Source organism: Oenanthe melanoleuca, chromosome 18 (genome assembly GCF_029582105.1).
Source record: "Oenanthe melanoleuca isolate GR-GAL-2019-014 chromosome 18, OMel1.0, whole genome shotgun sequence".
NCBI classification, from domain to species: Eukaryota; Metazoa; Chordata; class Aves; order Passeriformes; family Muscicapidae; genus Oenanthe; species Oenanthe melanoleuca.
Genome location: NC_079351.1, coordinates 2,518,202 through 2,533,918, shown reverse-complemented (window position 1 = coordinate 2,533,918; position 15,717 = coordinate 2,518,202). Strand labels below are relative to the sequence as shown.

Genomic DNA, 15,717 nt, shown 5'->3' with positions numbered 1-15,717 from the left:
CGTGGCGGGGCGCGCAGGCGCGGTGCGGGGCGCGCGCGGCGCGGGCGGCGGGCGGGCGCTCCCCTCGCTGGCAGCGCTCGCTAAGATGGCGGATTTCCTGCCGTCCCGCTCCGCGCTGTCCGGCTGCTTCCCCGGCTGCCTCCTCACCAGCGGCGAGGCCGAGCAGCAGCGCAAGTCCAAGGAGATCGACAAGTGCCTCAACCGCGAGAAGACCTACGTGAAGCGCCTCGTCAAGATCCTGCTGCTGGGCGCGGGCGAGAGCGGCAAGTCCACCTTCCTCAAGCAGATGCGGATCATCCACGGGCAGGACTGGGACCGCGCGGCCCGCGAGGAGTTCCGCGCCACCATCTACAGCAACGTGATCAAGGGTGGGTGAGGGCGGCGGGGACGGGCCGCGCTGCGCTGCGGGCGCCGGGCCCGGCCGGGCCGGGGCGGGGAGGGAGAGGAGAGGCGGCTCGGCTGGGCTCGGCTCGGGCGGGTCCCGCGGGCCGGGGGAGCCGCGGGGCCGCCGCCGCCTCCTCGTCCCGCGCTGTCCCGGCGCCTCGTCCTTCCCCCGGGGCCCGAGCGCAGCCCCGCGGGGTTGTCAGCGCTCCGCCCGGGTGCGGCCCGCGGGGCGGCTCCGGCGTCTGAGCGGGTTTGAGCCCCGGAGGTCGCGGGCTTTGCCTCTGGGTGCTGCGCTGGAGCGGGGCCAGAGAAGGGCAGCAGAGATGGGGAAGGGTCTGGAGCACAAGGGGCAGCTGGGGGGGCTCAGCATGAAGAGCAAGGGGTTCTTATCGCTCACTAGAAGCACTGAAAGGACGCTGTACAGGTGGGAGTCGGGCTCTGCTCCCAGGGAACCAGAGATAGGATGAGGGGACAGTGTTAAGCTGCATCAGGAGAGGAATATACTTGACATTGGGAAGAGTTTCTTCACTTGAGACATGGCAATGGGCTGCCCAGGGAGGTGGTGGAAGTCACTGTCTTTGGAGGTGGCACTTAATGGCAAGTCTGGTTTGCAAGGTGGTGTTCGGTCATAGGTTGGACTGAATGATCTCAGACGTCTTTTCCAATCTAATTGATTCCGTGATTCTGTGATTTCCTGGTAATGCGAGTGCAGTAATGAGCGGTAATGGATGGGGGGGAAGATGCACCTGGAAGTGCGTGAGGAGGAGCCCAGCCCTGTGCTCTCAACATTTTGCTGCAGTGGAAGAATTGCTGCCGTTGTGTTGGAAACTCGGCTGACACATCAATTAACAGCAACCCGCAGGCAGAGCCTCTCTTCATAGATGTTTGCCAAAACCTCCACACATGGCTTAGGGGAGTAGTGGATGCTTGATTTCACTGCTGTCATCCTGACTTCACTGGTCATCCTCGCTCATTTTCTCTCTTATCTAAATCGCTCGTTGGATTTTCAGTTTGGACTGTGTAACAGTTGGACAAAATCTTAATGAAGTTTCTCAAAACAGCAAAGTGTTGCCAGACTGAGCCCCTGAAAATCCACAATTCTCAAAGAGAAACCTGCTTATGAATCAAGCCTGGAAAAACTATTGATAGCAGGCAGTAGAAACCACGAGCATGTATGTCAACCAGGTTAAAGTTTATTGTTAAAGCTGCTTCGTACTCTGCGATGTGCACGTAGGAACTGCACATCTGTCTGGGAGGCTGTTTTCATGCAGTCAGATAGATTTGACAGATACCTGCCTTTGACACAGAGAGGAATCATGGAAAGGGAGTGAACCTTGACAAAACACTGGCACTGAATGAGTATGTTACTGTACAGTCATTTGTTGCCACATCTTAATTTCCTTATATCTGTTCCCATGCCTTCACAGTTGCTTATTCTTTCTGGAATTTTATTTTTTATCAGTAAGTTTAGTACTATAAATCATTTCTTTGCATTTACCTTATAAATATGAACACTGTGGGTTTATATCCTTTAAAAAGAAGTTTAAAATACTCTCTTTCTTCTAGAGAATATTTACCATTACAATGACAACTACAGAAGTGCAGGGAAGCCTTTTGGTGATACGACTCCTAATGCACTTAAGCTGTAGAAACATATTTTTAGCAAATGCAGTGATTTTAGTACATATCTTAGTCTCTCTGAAAATATTAAAGGCAATGATAGAAATACTCTCAGTGATGTTCTTTGTATAATTTGGTATAACTGGATACCAAGTTGATAAGAACACAAAAGCTAGAAAGCAAGGCATCAGGTGGTTTCACATATTTTGAAATAAAGTTTTAAGCATACTTTGTCTTGTACTCATGCCAGGTGAAAGAGTTTGGTGGCACAGGTTGGATAAACTTAGTAATTAAAAGTAACACTTTTTCAAGAGTTAAACTCACACTGTGGATATAATCCTGTTCTTGAGATAGCAAACCTGGGGTTTGACAGTACCTGTAAATGCAGTGGTTTGAGTCAGTTTTTTGGACACTCCCTGCTTCCCTAGGGGTGGGTGTTCCTATTGAGCTGCGTGCAGAGTGGGTGCATTGTTTGCCTCTGTGCAGCTCTGTGGGCTGCTGAAACAGTAGATGCTGAGAAACTCTGCTCACAGTGCTCTTCCTTGTCGTGGCAGGTGTGCGAGTGCTCGTGGACGCCAGAGAGAAACTCCATATCCCTTGGGGAGACCCTGCCAACCAGAGCAACGGGGACAAGGTGATGGCGTTCGACACGCGCGCGGTCACCGTGGTGCAGGGCATGGTGGAGACCGCTGTTTTTTTAGACTACCTGCCCGCCATCCGAGCCCTGTGGGCAGACAGTGGCATCCAGCACGCCTACGACAGGCGCAGGGAGTTCCAGCTGGTAAGATTTGCCTTCAGTGTCTTCAACTGCCCCTGTGTGATTTTGTTCCTGCGTTGCTTCTCTGTGAGAAGTGACCAATCTCCTTCCCCACGCGTTTCTGAGTGGTTGTGTTACCCTGGTGTTGCATGCAGCTACTTCCCCCCTTTTTTTAATAATAATAATAAAAGAGATTCTGATGTAATCGTCCTCATTTCATATGTGGGAAAGCTGAGGTGTTGAGGGCTTTTAAGTTTTGTAACAAAGCTGGTACCTGCACAGTATTTTTACCATATGATTATTACCACCCTTTTGTTTAACTGGTGCATCAACTTAAAAAACCAAGCAAAAAAAAATTTGCAATAAAGACAGGCTTAATAGTAATTTGATTTTTAAAGAAAAGATATGCATGGGTTAATGAGAAGAATTTAAAAACCACTCCCTTCTCTATTCCAGTTTGAGCAATCTAGCAAACATTCCCTCTGTATACTTCCTGTTTAATTTTGAATGTCTGTGTTAATACTCATGTAATGAGATTTTTGTTACATTGAAGTTCTCAGCTGAAGATGGAATACACAATTTAATAGTGGGGTAGAGACAGACTACACAATTCAGTATTGGGGTTGGAAAGGAAAAAGAAACCTCTTGATTCTTGAGCTGCAGCTCGAGCTCTCTGTGACAGCTGAACTCCTTTTTCTCCATTCCCATGCAAGTGCTGCAAAAAGAAATGGAAAAATTGAGTTAAATTTGATTGTTGGTTCACAGACTTTTGTATGCCAGTGGCATAGGGTATTGCAAGGGTGGGGGTTGAAAACCTTAAAATAGATTAAATTTGTTCTTCTAGGTCTCTCAAACATAAGTGGCTTTATGTTTTTATATCTTAAAAATAACCTTTGTGTTAGTGTGAATCCAGACAATAGCCCATGATGTCTCCTGTTGAGCTATTATGAATGGTTGTGTAATCATAGCCTGACTTAAAGAGGTTGTGTAAATATTCTATAAATATGTATTGCCCTGATCATGGAATGTCTTCTGGAGATTGCAGAATGGGCAGGTGCTGCAGTGGCCTATCACCTGCCCAGCCCTGGGCTGAGCTCTGTAAATAAGTTCCTAAGGAGACCTGTTGCTCCTTGAGTTTCACCTTCAGCTGATCATAAAAGAGTAATTGCTCTTCCATAGTCAAGATCCTGGTGCAGATGTGACTTCTAGTGGTGTAATTGCTGTGCTGGAGGGATCCATTTTAAAATCTGTTCAATAAAACAGATTTTGTCTTCAATTAAACATGTTTAGTGACTTGAGGCTGTGTAGCAAAGGGAAGGGAGCAATTACTGTTCTGTCATCTTGAGGCTCTGGAAAGTGGGTTCTTTCCATAACTGAAACATGTGCAGAGTTTCACTTTGAGTGGTTGTGAAGGATTTGTTCTTCTGAACCTTACAGCAAAAAAAAAGCTGTTGCTTTCTTCTGTAAGTCCCTAAATCTGTATAATTATCTGCAAAAATATATGTTTATCATGTGCTTTAGGCAGAACTCAGGAATATTTTAAAGTAATCTTAAGAGTTGAATACTGTCCTAACAATTTTTGAAAGCAAGGTAACTGCTTTATTTATACTTATATTACTTTATTTCCTAAATCCTTTCAAAATCTCAGCTGGACATATTTATGCCGTTATAAACATGAAGGGGAGGAAAAAAAAGCAGCTGAATGATGTCATTGTGTTGAGTGCAGCAGTGTGATCTGTGCTGGCCAAGCATGAAGTCTCAGTTTTACCCCAGTAAGCTTCAGCTTAAGTTCTACCAGAGCTCCATGTGGGCAGCAGAACAGAGGGAAGCTCCTGAGCAGTGTGGAGTTTTGCTGTACCTGCTCCAGGCTTTGCAGGAGAGTGTTCAGAGAGTTCACGGCTGTGCTGTGACAAGAAAGGAGGACACAAATGGTTAAGGAGGGAGTGACAGGCGTGTCCCAGTCAGGAGGTAGAGCAGGGGGAAGTCGGGAGAGACACAGACAGTTCAGGCAGGTCAAGTACTGACTCTTGAAGTGAAGGTTCCAGACTAAAAATTTTTAACACTGTAGAATGGGGAAAAAGAGGAAAACACTGTTCTGCTTCCAGTTTAGCTACTTGTGGCAAAAAAAATATGATGAAAGGAGAGATAGCAGCAATCATTAGATGAGTAGGAGAGAGGGAAAAGTGGCACAAAAATAGTGTAAAGTGGTAGAGGAGCATTCTTGGACTGTATCTGCTCTAACTTCTTTTCAGACTGTTGAGTGAGTTTAACTTTTCACTGGACTGAAGAACATGGCTCATACTAAGAGCACAGGCAGAAACACTGGGGAAGTGTTTGCCATGGGAATAGGACACTTTGGTACAGAGGTGAGCAAATGGAAAATGGAGCAGTGATGGGTAAGGAGTGAAATATGTCAAAATTTACACAAATTCTGGAGGAAAGGCAGCAAGAATGTGTAGTGTAGAAGCCATTTGTAGCTTGGGCAGGTAGGAGGTACAGAGAAAAATGGTTTAAAATTGAAGTTTCTGTAAGAATATGGTTAAAACTTCAACATATATGTACATTTGTGAGGGCTTGTTAAGCTGCTCTTGCTGTTTTCGTTTTTCCCCGGGATCTTTTACTGATGATGTTGGGAGCCTAAGGAAACAATGTGATCTTTTTATAGCAGAAAAAAAAAAAAAAAAAAAAAAAAAAAAAGAACTTGGTTGTATTTTAATGGAATTAGGAATCAGCATTTCCATGTCTAGTTCACTGGAGTGTCCTTCCTCATTTTGTTAACTCAAGTGGTCATGGGATAGCCAATATGATTTATTTTCTTTGGTATAAAAATAGGGGCCTTCTGGCCACTAGCAGCAGCATTTATGAAAATTCATTAGGTCATGCTTGTGTAGTGCTTTAAAACTGGAAAGAGCTAATTACAGCTTAGTGCAATATGTGCCACTTCAGTGCTTCCCAGGTGGTTAATGTTATAATCCCTGACATTTTATTACAAACCAGACTCATTCAGGTGATTGTTCCGCTAGCACAGGTAACTGCAGACTCCGCTGGCTCTGTAGCTGAGGCAGTTCTGCAACTTCTGGAGATTCTGGTCATCCTCAGGCTTGTTTCTCCTCTGGCCTCTCAGGTGGCTGAGAGGATGAGTTACAGATTTAGTCAGATCAGCCTAACACCTTCTGACACTTCATTAACATTTCAGATTTCCTGCTTGGTTTCCGTAAAAATCTCCTGAAATGACTTGGATAAACACAGCCATTCTGTTAATTCTGCAGCATGCAGACTGACTTACCTGAGCATCTCCTGGCTTTTGTGTTTGTGCTGCTGAGCTGTTCAGTGTGTGGCTGTGAGGGTTTGCTGTTCTCCTGGAGCTTTGCTCCGGGGCACTGGCAGCTGAGCAGTGCTTGGTGCTGTGGCACACTGAGCAAGGCCCTTGTGAGTAAGAGCAGCCTTGTACTCCCCTCTCATGTCAGTCATTTCTTGAACTTGCTGTGAGAGCTGTTAACAGAGAAGTATTTTGAAGTATTCTCCTGGAGTCTCCTTGTTCTCTGAGAATGGAAAAGTGTGATGAGGGCTGAGTTGATCAGATGTGATAAGCTTTGAATGTGTTCAGTATTTGTTCTTGTTAAAGAGAACTTTTGGGTGGGTTTTGATCTTTGCTGCCAGCAGTTGTTGATCTTCAGACAGATACTTTTTGCCCTACTTGCAAGTTATGCTGGATGTTGTTGGGTATTTTTAAGCCAGAAAGCTGCAGAGGAAGAGATGACGCCTTGTTTTTGTCCATATTTGCATAGAACTGCAGACACAGATGATACAGTAAGGATTATAGGATATGCACTCACCTCTGGATCACAACTTTTTCTGTGACATGTCTGCAAGTGCTAGATCAGATTATAGAAGACAGGAAAAGGCGTGTTCTGCTTGAAGTTACACTGATAGCTCTGCAGCAGCTTCCATGTAGCATTTTTCTGTTGCAGATGAGTATTTTTGGCAAGTATTGTTCAGTTTGCTGGGAGATTGTATTGTATTTTGTCTTATTCTGCTTGGGCTTTTCAGGACTCTGTCTGAATATTAGTGGGGCTGTTGTACACACAAGAATATTAATTAAGCTCTACTGAAAGGATGTGTTCTTAAATGGGAGCTGCAGAATATTGGGAAAGTTTATTGTTCTTTTAGGTGCACAGGCAACATATCTTGCAATGTGCCTGATTACAGAGGTTAGTTGTGTGTGAAGCCAGGCTAAGTTCCCAGATGCTGAGGTCTTACCCTTTTTGGGATGGATTCCCACCTTTTGTGTCCCACTGTGGGGTCAGTGCACAAAGTCCCTCTGAAGTGGCAAGTGTGGAGCCTGGAAAAAGAGGATCTTACCTGGCACTCATGAAAGTGTCTGCATTGTGTTTGTGACAGTGACTGTCAGAAGCCTTTCAGCATTTTCTGCAATGGGTTGGGTTTCCTCCCAGTGTTCATCTCTCTAACCTCCCCACGTGCCCATGTTGGGAAATAGAATGACTCTCCTTGGATCTCCTCTTGGATCTGGGATTGGGTGTTCAGTTGTCCCACTCTGCTTGAAGGGTGCAGGAGTTGCTTCTGTTGAGACACGACTGAGTGTATAAACTGTTGGGAGAAGGTTTCTGAGGAGAACCTTCAGGCATGAGATCCAGTCACCCAGCATTTCTGTAAGCATTGACTGTTTGGGCATTTAATCACATAATTCAGAGTTAGTTTATTGAAATATAGTGTTGTAATGACACTGAATATTGCTTAAATTTCTGTGTGGAAACTCAAAAATCTGCTGCTTTATATATGTTGAAATATGAACAGTTTTTTCTCCTTTCCCCAATCAATACTCTGCCAGACATCAGATTGCAGAATGACCTGTGTACAGTGAGCATGACTCCTTAAAGCCCTTGGAAAAGGCTGCTTGCCATCTCTTAGTCTTAAGGTGAAAAGGATTTATCAAAGATTGTTGTTAAAACCATGGAAAGAAAAGTGCTTTGCAAATTTATACTTTAAAATGGGCCATTAAAATCCTCAAGAGAGACTTGGATATCTTTAAGACTTGCTGTTTGTCCAGCCCCAATGACAAGATAATGCTGGTTTTGAGTTGGTATTAATAAGACTCCTTATAGGGATTAACTCTAGAGTCCAGCAGTAGAGGGTTGAGTGTCCTTACTCCAGGTTTGTGGCAAAAACCCTTCAGTGTGTGCCAGTGCTTTGGTAATGGGGATTGATGATATTTCAATCAAGCTGAATGATCTTCAGGTGAATGATCCTAACTTAACACAAAGTGCCATTTTTTATCATTTTCCAAGTTGGGATTAGATTTCTGTTTCACCCTCTGAGAGCTGAAATGCTGTTTCTGTGTCTGCCTTCCTCCCTTTCCACCACTCTTCCTTTCCTGCCTGCTGTCTTTTCTTGTTAGCAGCAAAATATTGAAGTGTTTGGAGAGTGGACTGGTCTTGTGTTGCCAGTTGGTGCTGGTCTGGTGAACATCTTTGCCGTATTTTTTTCAAAATGTTGCTTTATTTCTTTTTTCATGTGTTTGGTTTTTTGCTTGTTTGTTTGTTTTTTTGTTGCTATTAAGCACAAATGTGGTTCTGAAATTGGAAAGGTCTTTCAGCAGGACCTGTTTTGATGTAGATGTGTTGTGCCAGACCAAAGCAGGATGAGCTGTCTTCCAACCAGGAATGACTTTGGAGTGCTGTGTGCTACACTTGTAAAAGCCTTTATTTTCTGCATGCTTTCAGTGCAATCTCTGAGGATGGAATTCTTAATTTAAACTCAATCCAGATACTGAGTAACCTGGTCTAGTGGAAGGGGTCCTTGCCCATGGCAGTGGGGTGGAACAAGGGGATCTTTAAGTCCATTCCAACCCAACCATTCTGGGATTCTGTGATCTGTTTATGGGGAACCAATGCTTTGAAAATGCACACTTGCACAATGCAGTGTGGGAGCACAGAGGGATGTGTTCTTATACATATTCCATGTCCAACAAGCTGGGTTGTGTTGATGGTCATGTGCCTTAGTTTCCTAAACATTTTGTTGCAGGAGACTAGAAGGTGACCTACTTCTTGCAGAAAAAGGGAGTTCTATAACCTAGTGGTTAAATAAATATAAAATAGTAATTCCCTTCTGAATATGAATATTCACATCTTGAGTGTGTGAACCTCTTCTCAGCAGGTTGTTTTAAATCACTGCAAATGTGTTAGAGGAGCTTTTGCTGCTTCTGCAGTGCAGTGTAACGTGAGCCCTTGGTACAGACATTCATTCCAAGCTCATTTCCGTGCTCTCTGCTCACCTGCAAGGTGTTACATGTTGGTACCTGCAGAGCTGTCTCCTTACAACCTTTGGAATTTAACCAGCAGTGGCTGCACCCGTTCAGTGTCCATGTAGAAATGACTTCCTGAGCACAGACCCTGCACAGGCCCAGCACTTGCAGCTGTCAGCAGATCTCTGTGGGGTATAAGTGCAGTGTCATCCTCCATGTCTGTGTTTTGCACCTGAGGCAGAGAATGGAGAGGGATCTTTCTCTAGTGGAAATGAGGGATCCTTCAGGACTGAGGTGCCATGCCAGAGGCAGAGCTGATTTGTGCTGCTGTTCCCTAATCTGAGTTCACTGTAACAAGGCTTCAGCCTCAGAGGCTGCTGAAGTCTGTTTGCTCTCACCTAGCAGATATCATACCCAGCTTGTACTGGGTGACTGGTTTTGTCTTTATTGTCCCAGAATTCAGTTAATGGTGAATGCTTTGATATCTTCTGGGTTCAGAACCACCTCTTACACAGAACTAGCAAAGGGGTTGGAAACTTCAGCTTGTGCTGCCTGAGGAAGTTACTTAAGAAAATGTGAGAAAACCCAAGTGCAGCTGATCTCACAATGTAAGAAAAGCAATAGAATAACTAGTTGTGGGAAAGCAAGATAATCTCCGTGCCAGCATTGTGTCTGCTGGCACTTTTCTTTGCTAAGGATCTGAATTATCAAAATCAGTTGAAAAGTTTGGGAGTTCTTCCCTTTTACAGAATAACAAGCTATATACTCACAGTGCTGATGGAGGCCACCTGATACCAAGTGGTATCTTGTATTAGTCTGGAATATGAAGCCTTTATTTATATCTTAAAGATGCATAAATGAGTCATAGAACATGATATTAGCTAACTTGGCAGCCTCAAACTGTAAATAAAATATATTTAATTCAAATAAAAATCTGAATGGTCCTGGAGACTAACACTTACATTTTATCCCAGAGTTGCCTGATGGGTTGAATTTAAATAGTGATAAAATGTTTAAGAGTACATCAGCAACTAAAGAAGTCCTAAATTACTTCCAGTATCTTCTCTACTTGCATGTCTGCATTAACAAGAAACATCAGGTAATAGAGCTGGAAAAAATGAGGAATTTTAAATACAGAAAACACCCTGAATTATCCTCACAATAACTGACAACAACTGCTTCAGAAAATAAAATTTTGGAACAGTAATGGGGAGTGAGCTGCCTTTTACAGCACTCAGTTCACTGTACTGTGTTGCACACCTCTCCATCACACTCATTCCTGCCTTAAATTTCTTTTCCTTCAGAGTGTCCTCAGTAAGTGAAATGTCATGCTTCTCTTCAGAGACTTAACCAAGGAACTGAAAAGACCCCAAATTATTTACATGATTCAAGGGTACAGGAATGTATAATACCACATCAGTTTCTGTTTCTTTTTCCTTTGTTTAAAGATGCTGGGGAAATTATTTTAAACAAAATGCTGGGATTACTGCAGCCAGCCTGAGAGCACTTCTCTCTTTGGGCACATGATAATATTTTGTCACCCACTGGTGACCAAATCAAGAGGATGCAGAATTTCCAGGGGTGGAAACAGTGCACTGATACCATCTGTATTTCAAAATGTCTGCACAAAATTGTGGGGAAAAATAGTAATGCAGGATGATTACTGAGATTTTACATGTGGGTGGTATTGGGAACTTTAATTGGTTTCAGTAGCAAAGTTATATAATTGGTCTAGTAATTAATTTATATTTCTTTCTAGTTTTAGTTGATTCATAGTATGAAATTCTACAAGTGACATGAAATGTTTTCAGCCTCTTGCTGCTGTTCAGGGGGTCTTGTGTACTTTACTGTTACTTTGAGCTTTATTAGGCACAACTTTTAGTAATTTTTAAAAACACCAATATTGAGGTAATGAAACAGGTAGATCTTTCACTAGACCCAGGAAATTATCACAGGATCTTGTCAGATAGCTTGGAACAAGAGCTGGTTTATGAGTGCATCACTGGCTGCAAACAGAAATACCAGAACTTAATTGAAATGGATTCTTCTAATTGAGACAGAGGAAGGAACTAAAAAGCATTTGGTCATCTGGATTTCTCATGAGGCTGAAATAGGAACCAAATGTACTTAAAAGCTGAATCCTAGAGAAATGCATTGGGATTCAGTTCAGGGCTCTGATTTTGAAATGCTGTGATTTAATGCAGAGTTTGTGCAATAATGGACTTTTCAAGCATCTTGAAGTTCAGTATGGCCAGTTTTAGTGCTGATGCATTTCCACATGCCAAATATTTGTCATGTTTTTGGGAGCCTTTGCTGGTCTTGTACAACTTGGAAGCAAGTAAGGCTCTAAATGATGGATGGCAGATTTGCAGACTCACCACTGCTCCAGCATTAGATTAAATGCAGTTGGAGTTACAAACACATGAAGTCATGGAGCCAGTGGGTCAGTGCTCTGAAAGAAGAGCAAATGTTTACAGTCTGGTTCCAGTCTGTTTTGTGTGCAAAACATCTGAGGTTTATAGAGATGCTGCCCAGAGTGTAAATAGTAACTGGGAGGTGGCAGTTTCTCCTTGGTCAGTGCATGTTTTCATAGGATTTCTGGGTCTGTGTGTTCTGGGTCTTGGAGGATTGGTTTCATCAATGAAATGTGAAAATCTTCTGCTATGTATTGGTGTCTTTCCTAAAGTAAACTCTGTGGAAGAGGAGTTTGGATTGTAAATACTTAAGGAAGGAGTAAAAAGACCTTTGAAGAAACAAAGTGCACCTGATCCTTGTTTTCATTAATTTCTGTTCAGGTTCTGGCAAGCAGCAGCCTGTTGGTTGGATGCTCTGGGTCTGTGGTGTGTCCCATGTGCCAGTTCATTTGTTCCTCAGCCTGGCTCTGATCTCCAGAAGGGGCTGCAGCACCCTTGAGTTTGCTTCTTGTTTGAAAGCATGGTGATCCTAAGGAAAATCATGGAATCCCAGAATGGTTTGGGATGGAGGAACCTTAAAGCTCATCTTGTTCCTCTCCCAACCTTCCACTCTTCCCAGCGTGCTCCAAGCTCTGTCCAACCTGGCCTTGGACATTCCAGGGATGGGCCAGCCAGAGCTTCTCTGGGTAGCTGTGCCAGGACCTCACAGGGAAGGATTTCTTCACTCCAGGATTGATGCTGTAGACTCCAAGGGTTTTTAATTGTTGGAAGGAGTCTCACTGTTTATAGAATATGTCACATCCTGATTTCCAAGCAGTCTTTCAGAATTAGAAATACAATAGCAGAATGCCTGGTGTGGAGAAATTGTAGTTTTGTAGGCTTTAGTGGAATGCTGTTTCCTACCTAAAAGCTGTAGTGAATGTGCACATTTTTGAGCAATTAAGAATCTGGCAATTAAATTCCATGAGGAGAGGGGAGGGATAACTAACTAATAAAACTGAAATGGATTTCTTCCATCATAGGAAAGTAATTGAGAACTGGAACAGTTTGCTCTGTGGTATACTGGTATGCAGATTAACTTCTTTTTAGAGTTTAATCATATTTTAATTAATTTAATTGGAGTGGCATGGTATATATGAAACTGTAAATGCTCTACTGATGGGAGACAATCTGAGTGTGAGTTGTGTGAATCTGGCACTTTGAAGGGAGAGCACTGCTGAACTGGGAGCAAGAAGGAGCAACAGCTCCTGCTGGAGCCTTGTTTGGAGTATTTAGTTGCAGGCTGGCTTGGTGACATCCTTCTGTCACTCTCAGGGAATGGCAGATGTCCCCAGCCTGCAGGTGCTGCTGGGATGTCACAGTGCAGGCCCTCAGGTTGGCGTGCTCTGTCTCCCTCCGTTTGTTATCCACATTTTGAGAATTATGGATTAACAGGATTACACACTAAATAGGGGATAATAGATTAAAGGGATATTATTGGGTTAAACCCCTTCTTAAACCCCTTCACCTTTCTTTGTTAATAGTGTTATGCAAGGTAAAAATGTCAGTCATGAAATAAACTTGGTGTGACTCCTCCCTTAGTGCTTTTGGAGTTGAGCACCCTCCAGCCAAAGTGATCCAGCTGTTGCAAACACAAATTCTGCTCTGCCACCAGAAGGCTTTACAAAAGATGGCTTGAACCTTTCCTTTTTTAGGACAGATGCTCAGTTTGTGTGACCAAACACGAGGCAGGTTTCACTTCTACCCCGTGTGACGCAGTTGTGATGGCTCTGAAAAAGGCAAACAGCTCGAGCTGCACACAGTGAGCTCTGCAAAGGGGAAATGGGTCTGTGCTCTCGGGGCTGGGCTGGGCTGTGACGCAGTTGTGATGTGCATTGATGAGGAGCAGCATTATTTTGTACTCCTCTATCAGCAACTGTGTCTGAACTCTCTGTTCTTGCAAAAAAACAGGAATTAATCCCAGCGTGCTGAATTTTATCTCTGGAAATGGGCAGATCAGGTTTAAATGACTATTCAAATGGTTGAGCTGAGAGAAAGAAACTGGGAGATGTGAGATATCTGGTCTTGACACACACTGTCTGTGCTTCAGCCCTTTTAAAGCTGCTCCATTCATGCTTCCACAGGCAGCAGTGCCATTTTCCAGCAGTTTGCCCTTCGATTTTGGAGAGTTTGGGATTAGTGTCCCATAGAACAGTTGGCTGCTCTGCACATGGCCACAGTAATGCTCCTGTGGGCATAAATGGGATCTACTGTGCTTTGGCCATAATAAACACTTAGAGAAAGGAAACCTCTCACAGAGAAATGTGTTTTGTGTTAGTGCACACTCAAATATTTTGACCCCATTTTGCAATTTGGGTTGTAAATATACTACTTCTCAGCTGGGCCTTTTGCCCTAAATGTCTTCAGCACCATTATGAAAAATAGTTATTGTATATGCTTATTGTAAACTTCCAGAATGCTGCTAATACTGCTTGAAGAGTGAGTGTTACAGCAAGTATTAGAGCATGGGGCAGCAATTCAGAAATAAATTGTTTCCCCTCACCTTAGGAGATACCACTCAAGTTGCTGGATTGCTGCTATAAAACAGGGAAGGTGTATTATTAAAGTTTAGTTCCTTGAGTAAAGAGGTTATAGGTATGAATGTGGGGAAGTTTTGTCCTAGTCTATTGACTGGGGCATGTTTGAAAGAGGAATCCTCTTGAAAAAGCCATGGGAGGAGTGACTGGAAAGAGAAATTGTAGAAATCTGAAAGGTTTCTGTGAAGGAGCCACAATTGTTTCATTTACCTCCAAGACTGAGACCAGCAAAAGAGACCAAACCAGTTGAATGTCTCGACATGAGACTTGGTTAAACCTCCTGGTCTAAAAATGAAGACAGTTGTGGATTTGAGCTCATTAATGTAATTAGGATATGCATTCATGGCATAAATATATCATCTGGATCATCTCCCTCCTTTGTGTAGTGCTGAGGATATTCCCTGTTTGGGTGGAGGAGGTTGTGCCCTCTAATCTCCCTTCCTCTGGGAATCTGCATTGATTGATTTGATTGAAACGTTTCTCCATTCATTACCCTTCTGTTTATTATTATCATTTCAGAAGACATCTGCTAAAACTTCAGTGGCAGCAGTATTGATTTGTAGTCAGTCTTCTTTTAAATCAGCTTAGGGTGGAGTGGCAAGAAAAAAAACAGTTGGTAGAGATTCTTCCCTTTGCCAAAATCCTCACATATGGATTTTCCTGGATTAGGTCCCTAACAGACAAACACCCTGCACATAATGAAGTGTGTGCTATAAGCATTACTAGGGTGCTGTAAAATGCAGAATTTTCAGGCTCTGCTTATTTCTCCATCATCTTCCTTCAAGCTGATTCTCCAGTGTTATGGATGGTTTGGTTTGCATATTTAGGCATATACACACCAGCCTAAAAACACTGCAGTTACCTGTTCTTACTCTAACCTAGGCTTGAAAAAAAGCTTATTTTTGGTGGTGTTTTTGTCTCTTGTGTTTTTGTGGGTTTTTAATTAAATAAAATAGGAAATATTTGTTTCTCTTTTTCAAGAAATTCAAATAAGGTCAGGAAGAGAAAATATTTAGTGGTTCTTAAAGTTCTAATATAGAGCTACTAAGTTACATCTCCTTATTTCCTTAAAATATCTTATTTATTATTTCAGATATTTAATAAGCCTTGTCAGTTCAGTATGTTCCACTGAACTTGCAGCCAAACCTAGATGGTTTGATAAATTGTTTCTTTCTTTAAACCTTGGGATGACTAAATCTTTATTTGATGCTTTTTCTATCTATTTTTTCTTTTTAAAGCAATTGCTAGTGGAAAAAATGCAGTATCCCTGATCCTCTTGAAGAGCTAAAAAGCCATTTGGCTATGCTAAGGTTTCAACAAATCATATTTAGATTGCTGACATTGTTTTCATGGAAACCAAATAAATTGGTGCTTCCTGGGTTTAAAAGATGTATTCATCTAGTGTGTATTTCATGTAGGTTTTTTTTTTTTTTCTCTTCCCTCCCCAAAAATATTTTTGTGGTTACTTTGCTTTAGGCAGTAACCAGACAGTGCTGTGTTCTGCTGACAAAAGATACCTGCTCTGGCTGACAGCAGATGACCACACCAGCAGGTATTGGCCTACAATTAAATGACCAACTCTGCTGTAGCCATGTCTTTGTAAAAAGAATTAATTATAAAACTGGAGCTATTTCATTTAACAAATAGTTAAATGCAAAGTTGTAGGAGAAGCTGTTGTGGCAACATCAGGCACCTTGATAGGAG

The 15,717-nt window shown here is 42.9% G+C and overlaps 1 protein-coding gene across 1 annotated transcript in view; it reads left to right on the top strand.

Annotated features, from left to right (window-relative positions):
* Positions 1 to 15,717, top strand: part of GNA13 (G protein subunit alpha 13) — a 29,050-nt gene continuing 13,333 nt past the window's right edge. The window contains exons 1-2 of the mRNA XM_056505997.1: positions 1 to 368; positions 2,559 to 2,785. Of these exons, the coding sequence (XP_056361972.1) occupies positions 86 to 368; positions 2,559 to 2,785 (510 nt within the window). The 5' untranslated portion in view covers positions 1 to 85. The remainder of the gene's footprint in view (positions 369 to 2,558; positions 2,786 to 15,717) is intronic.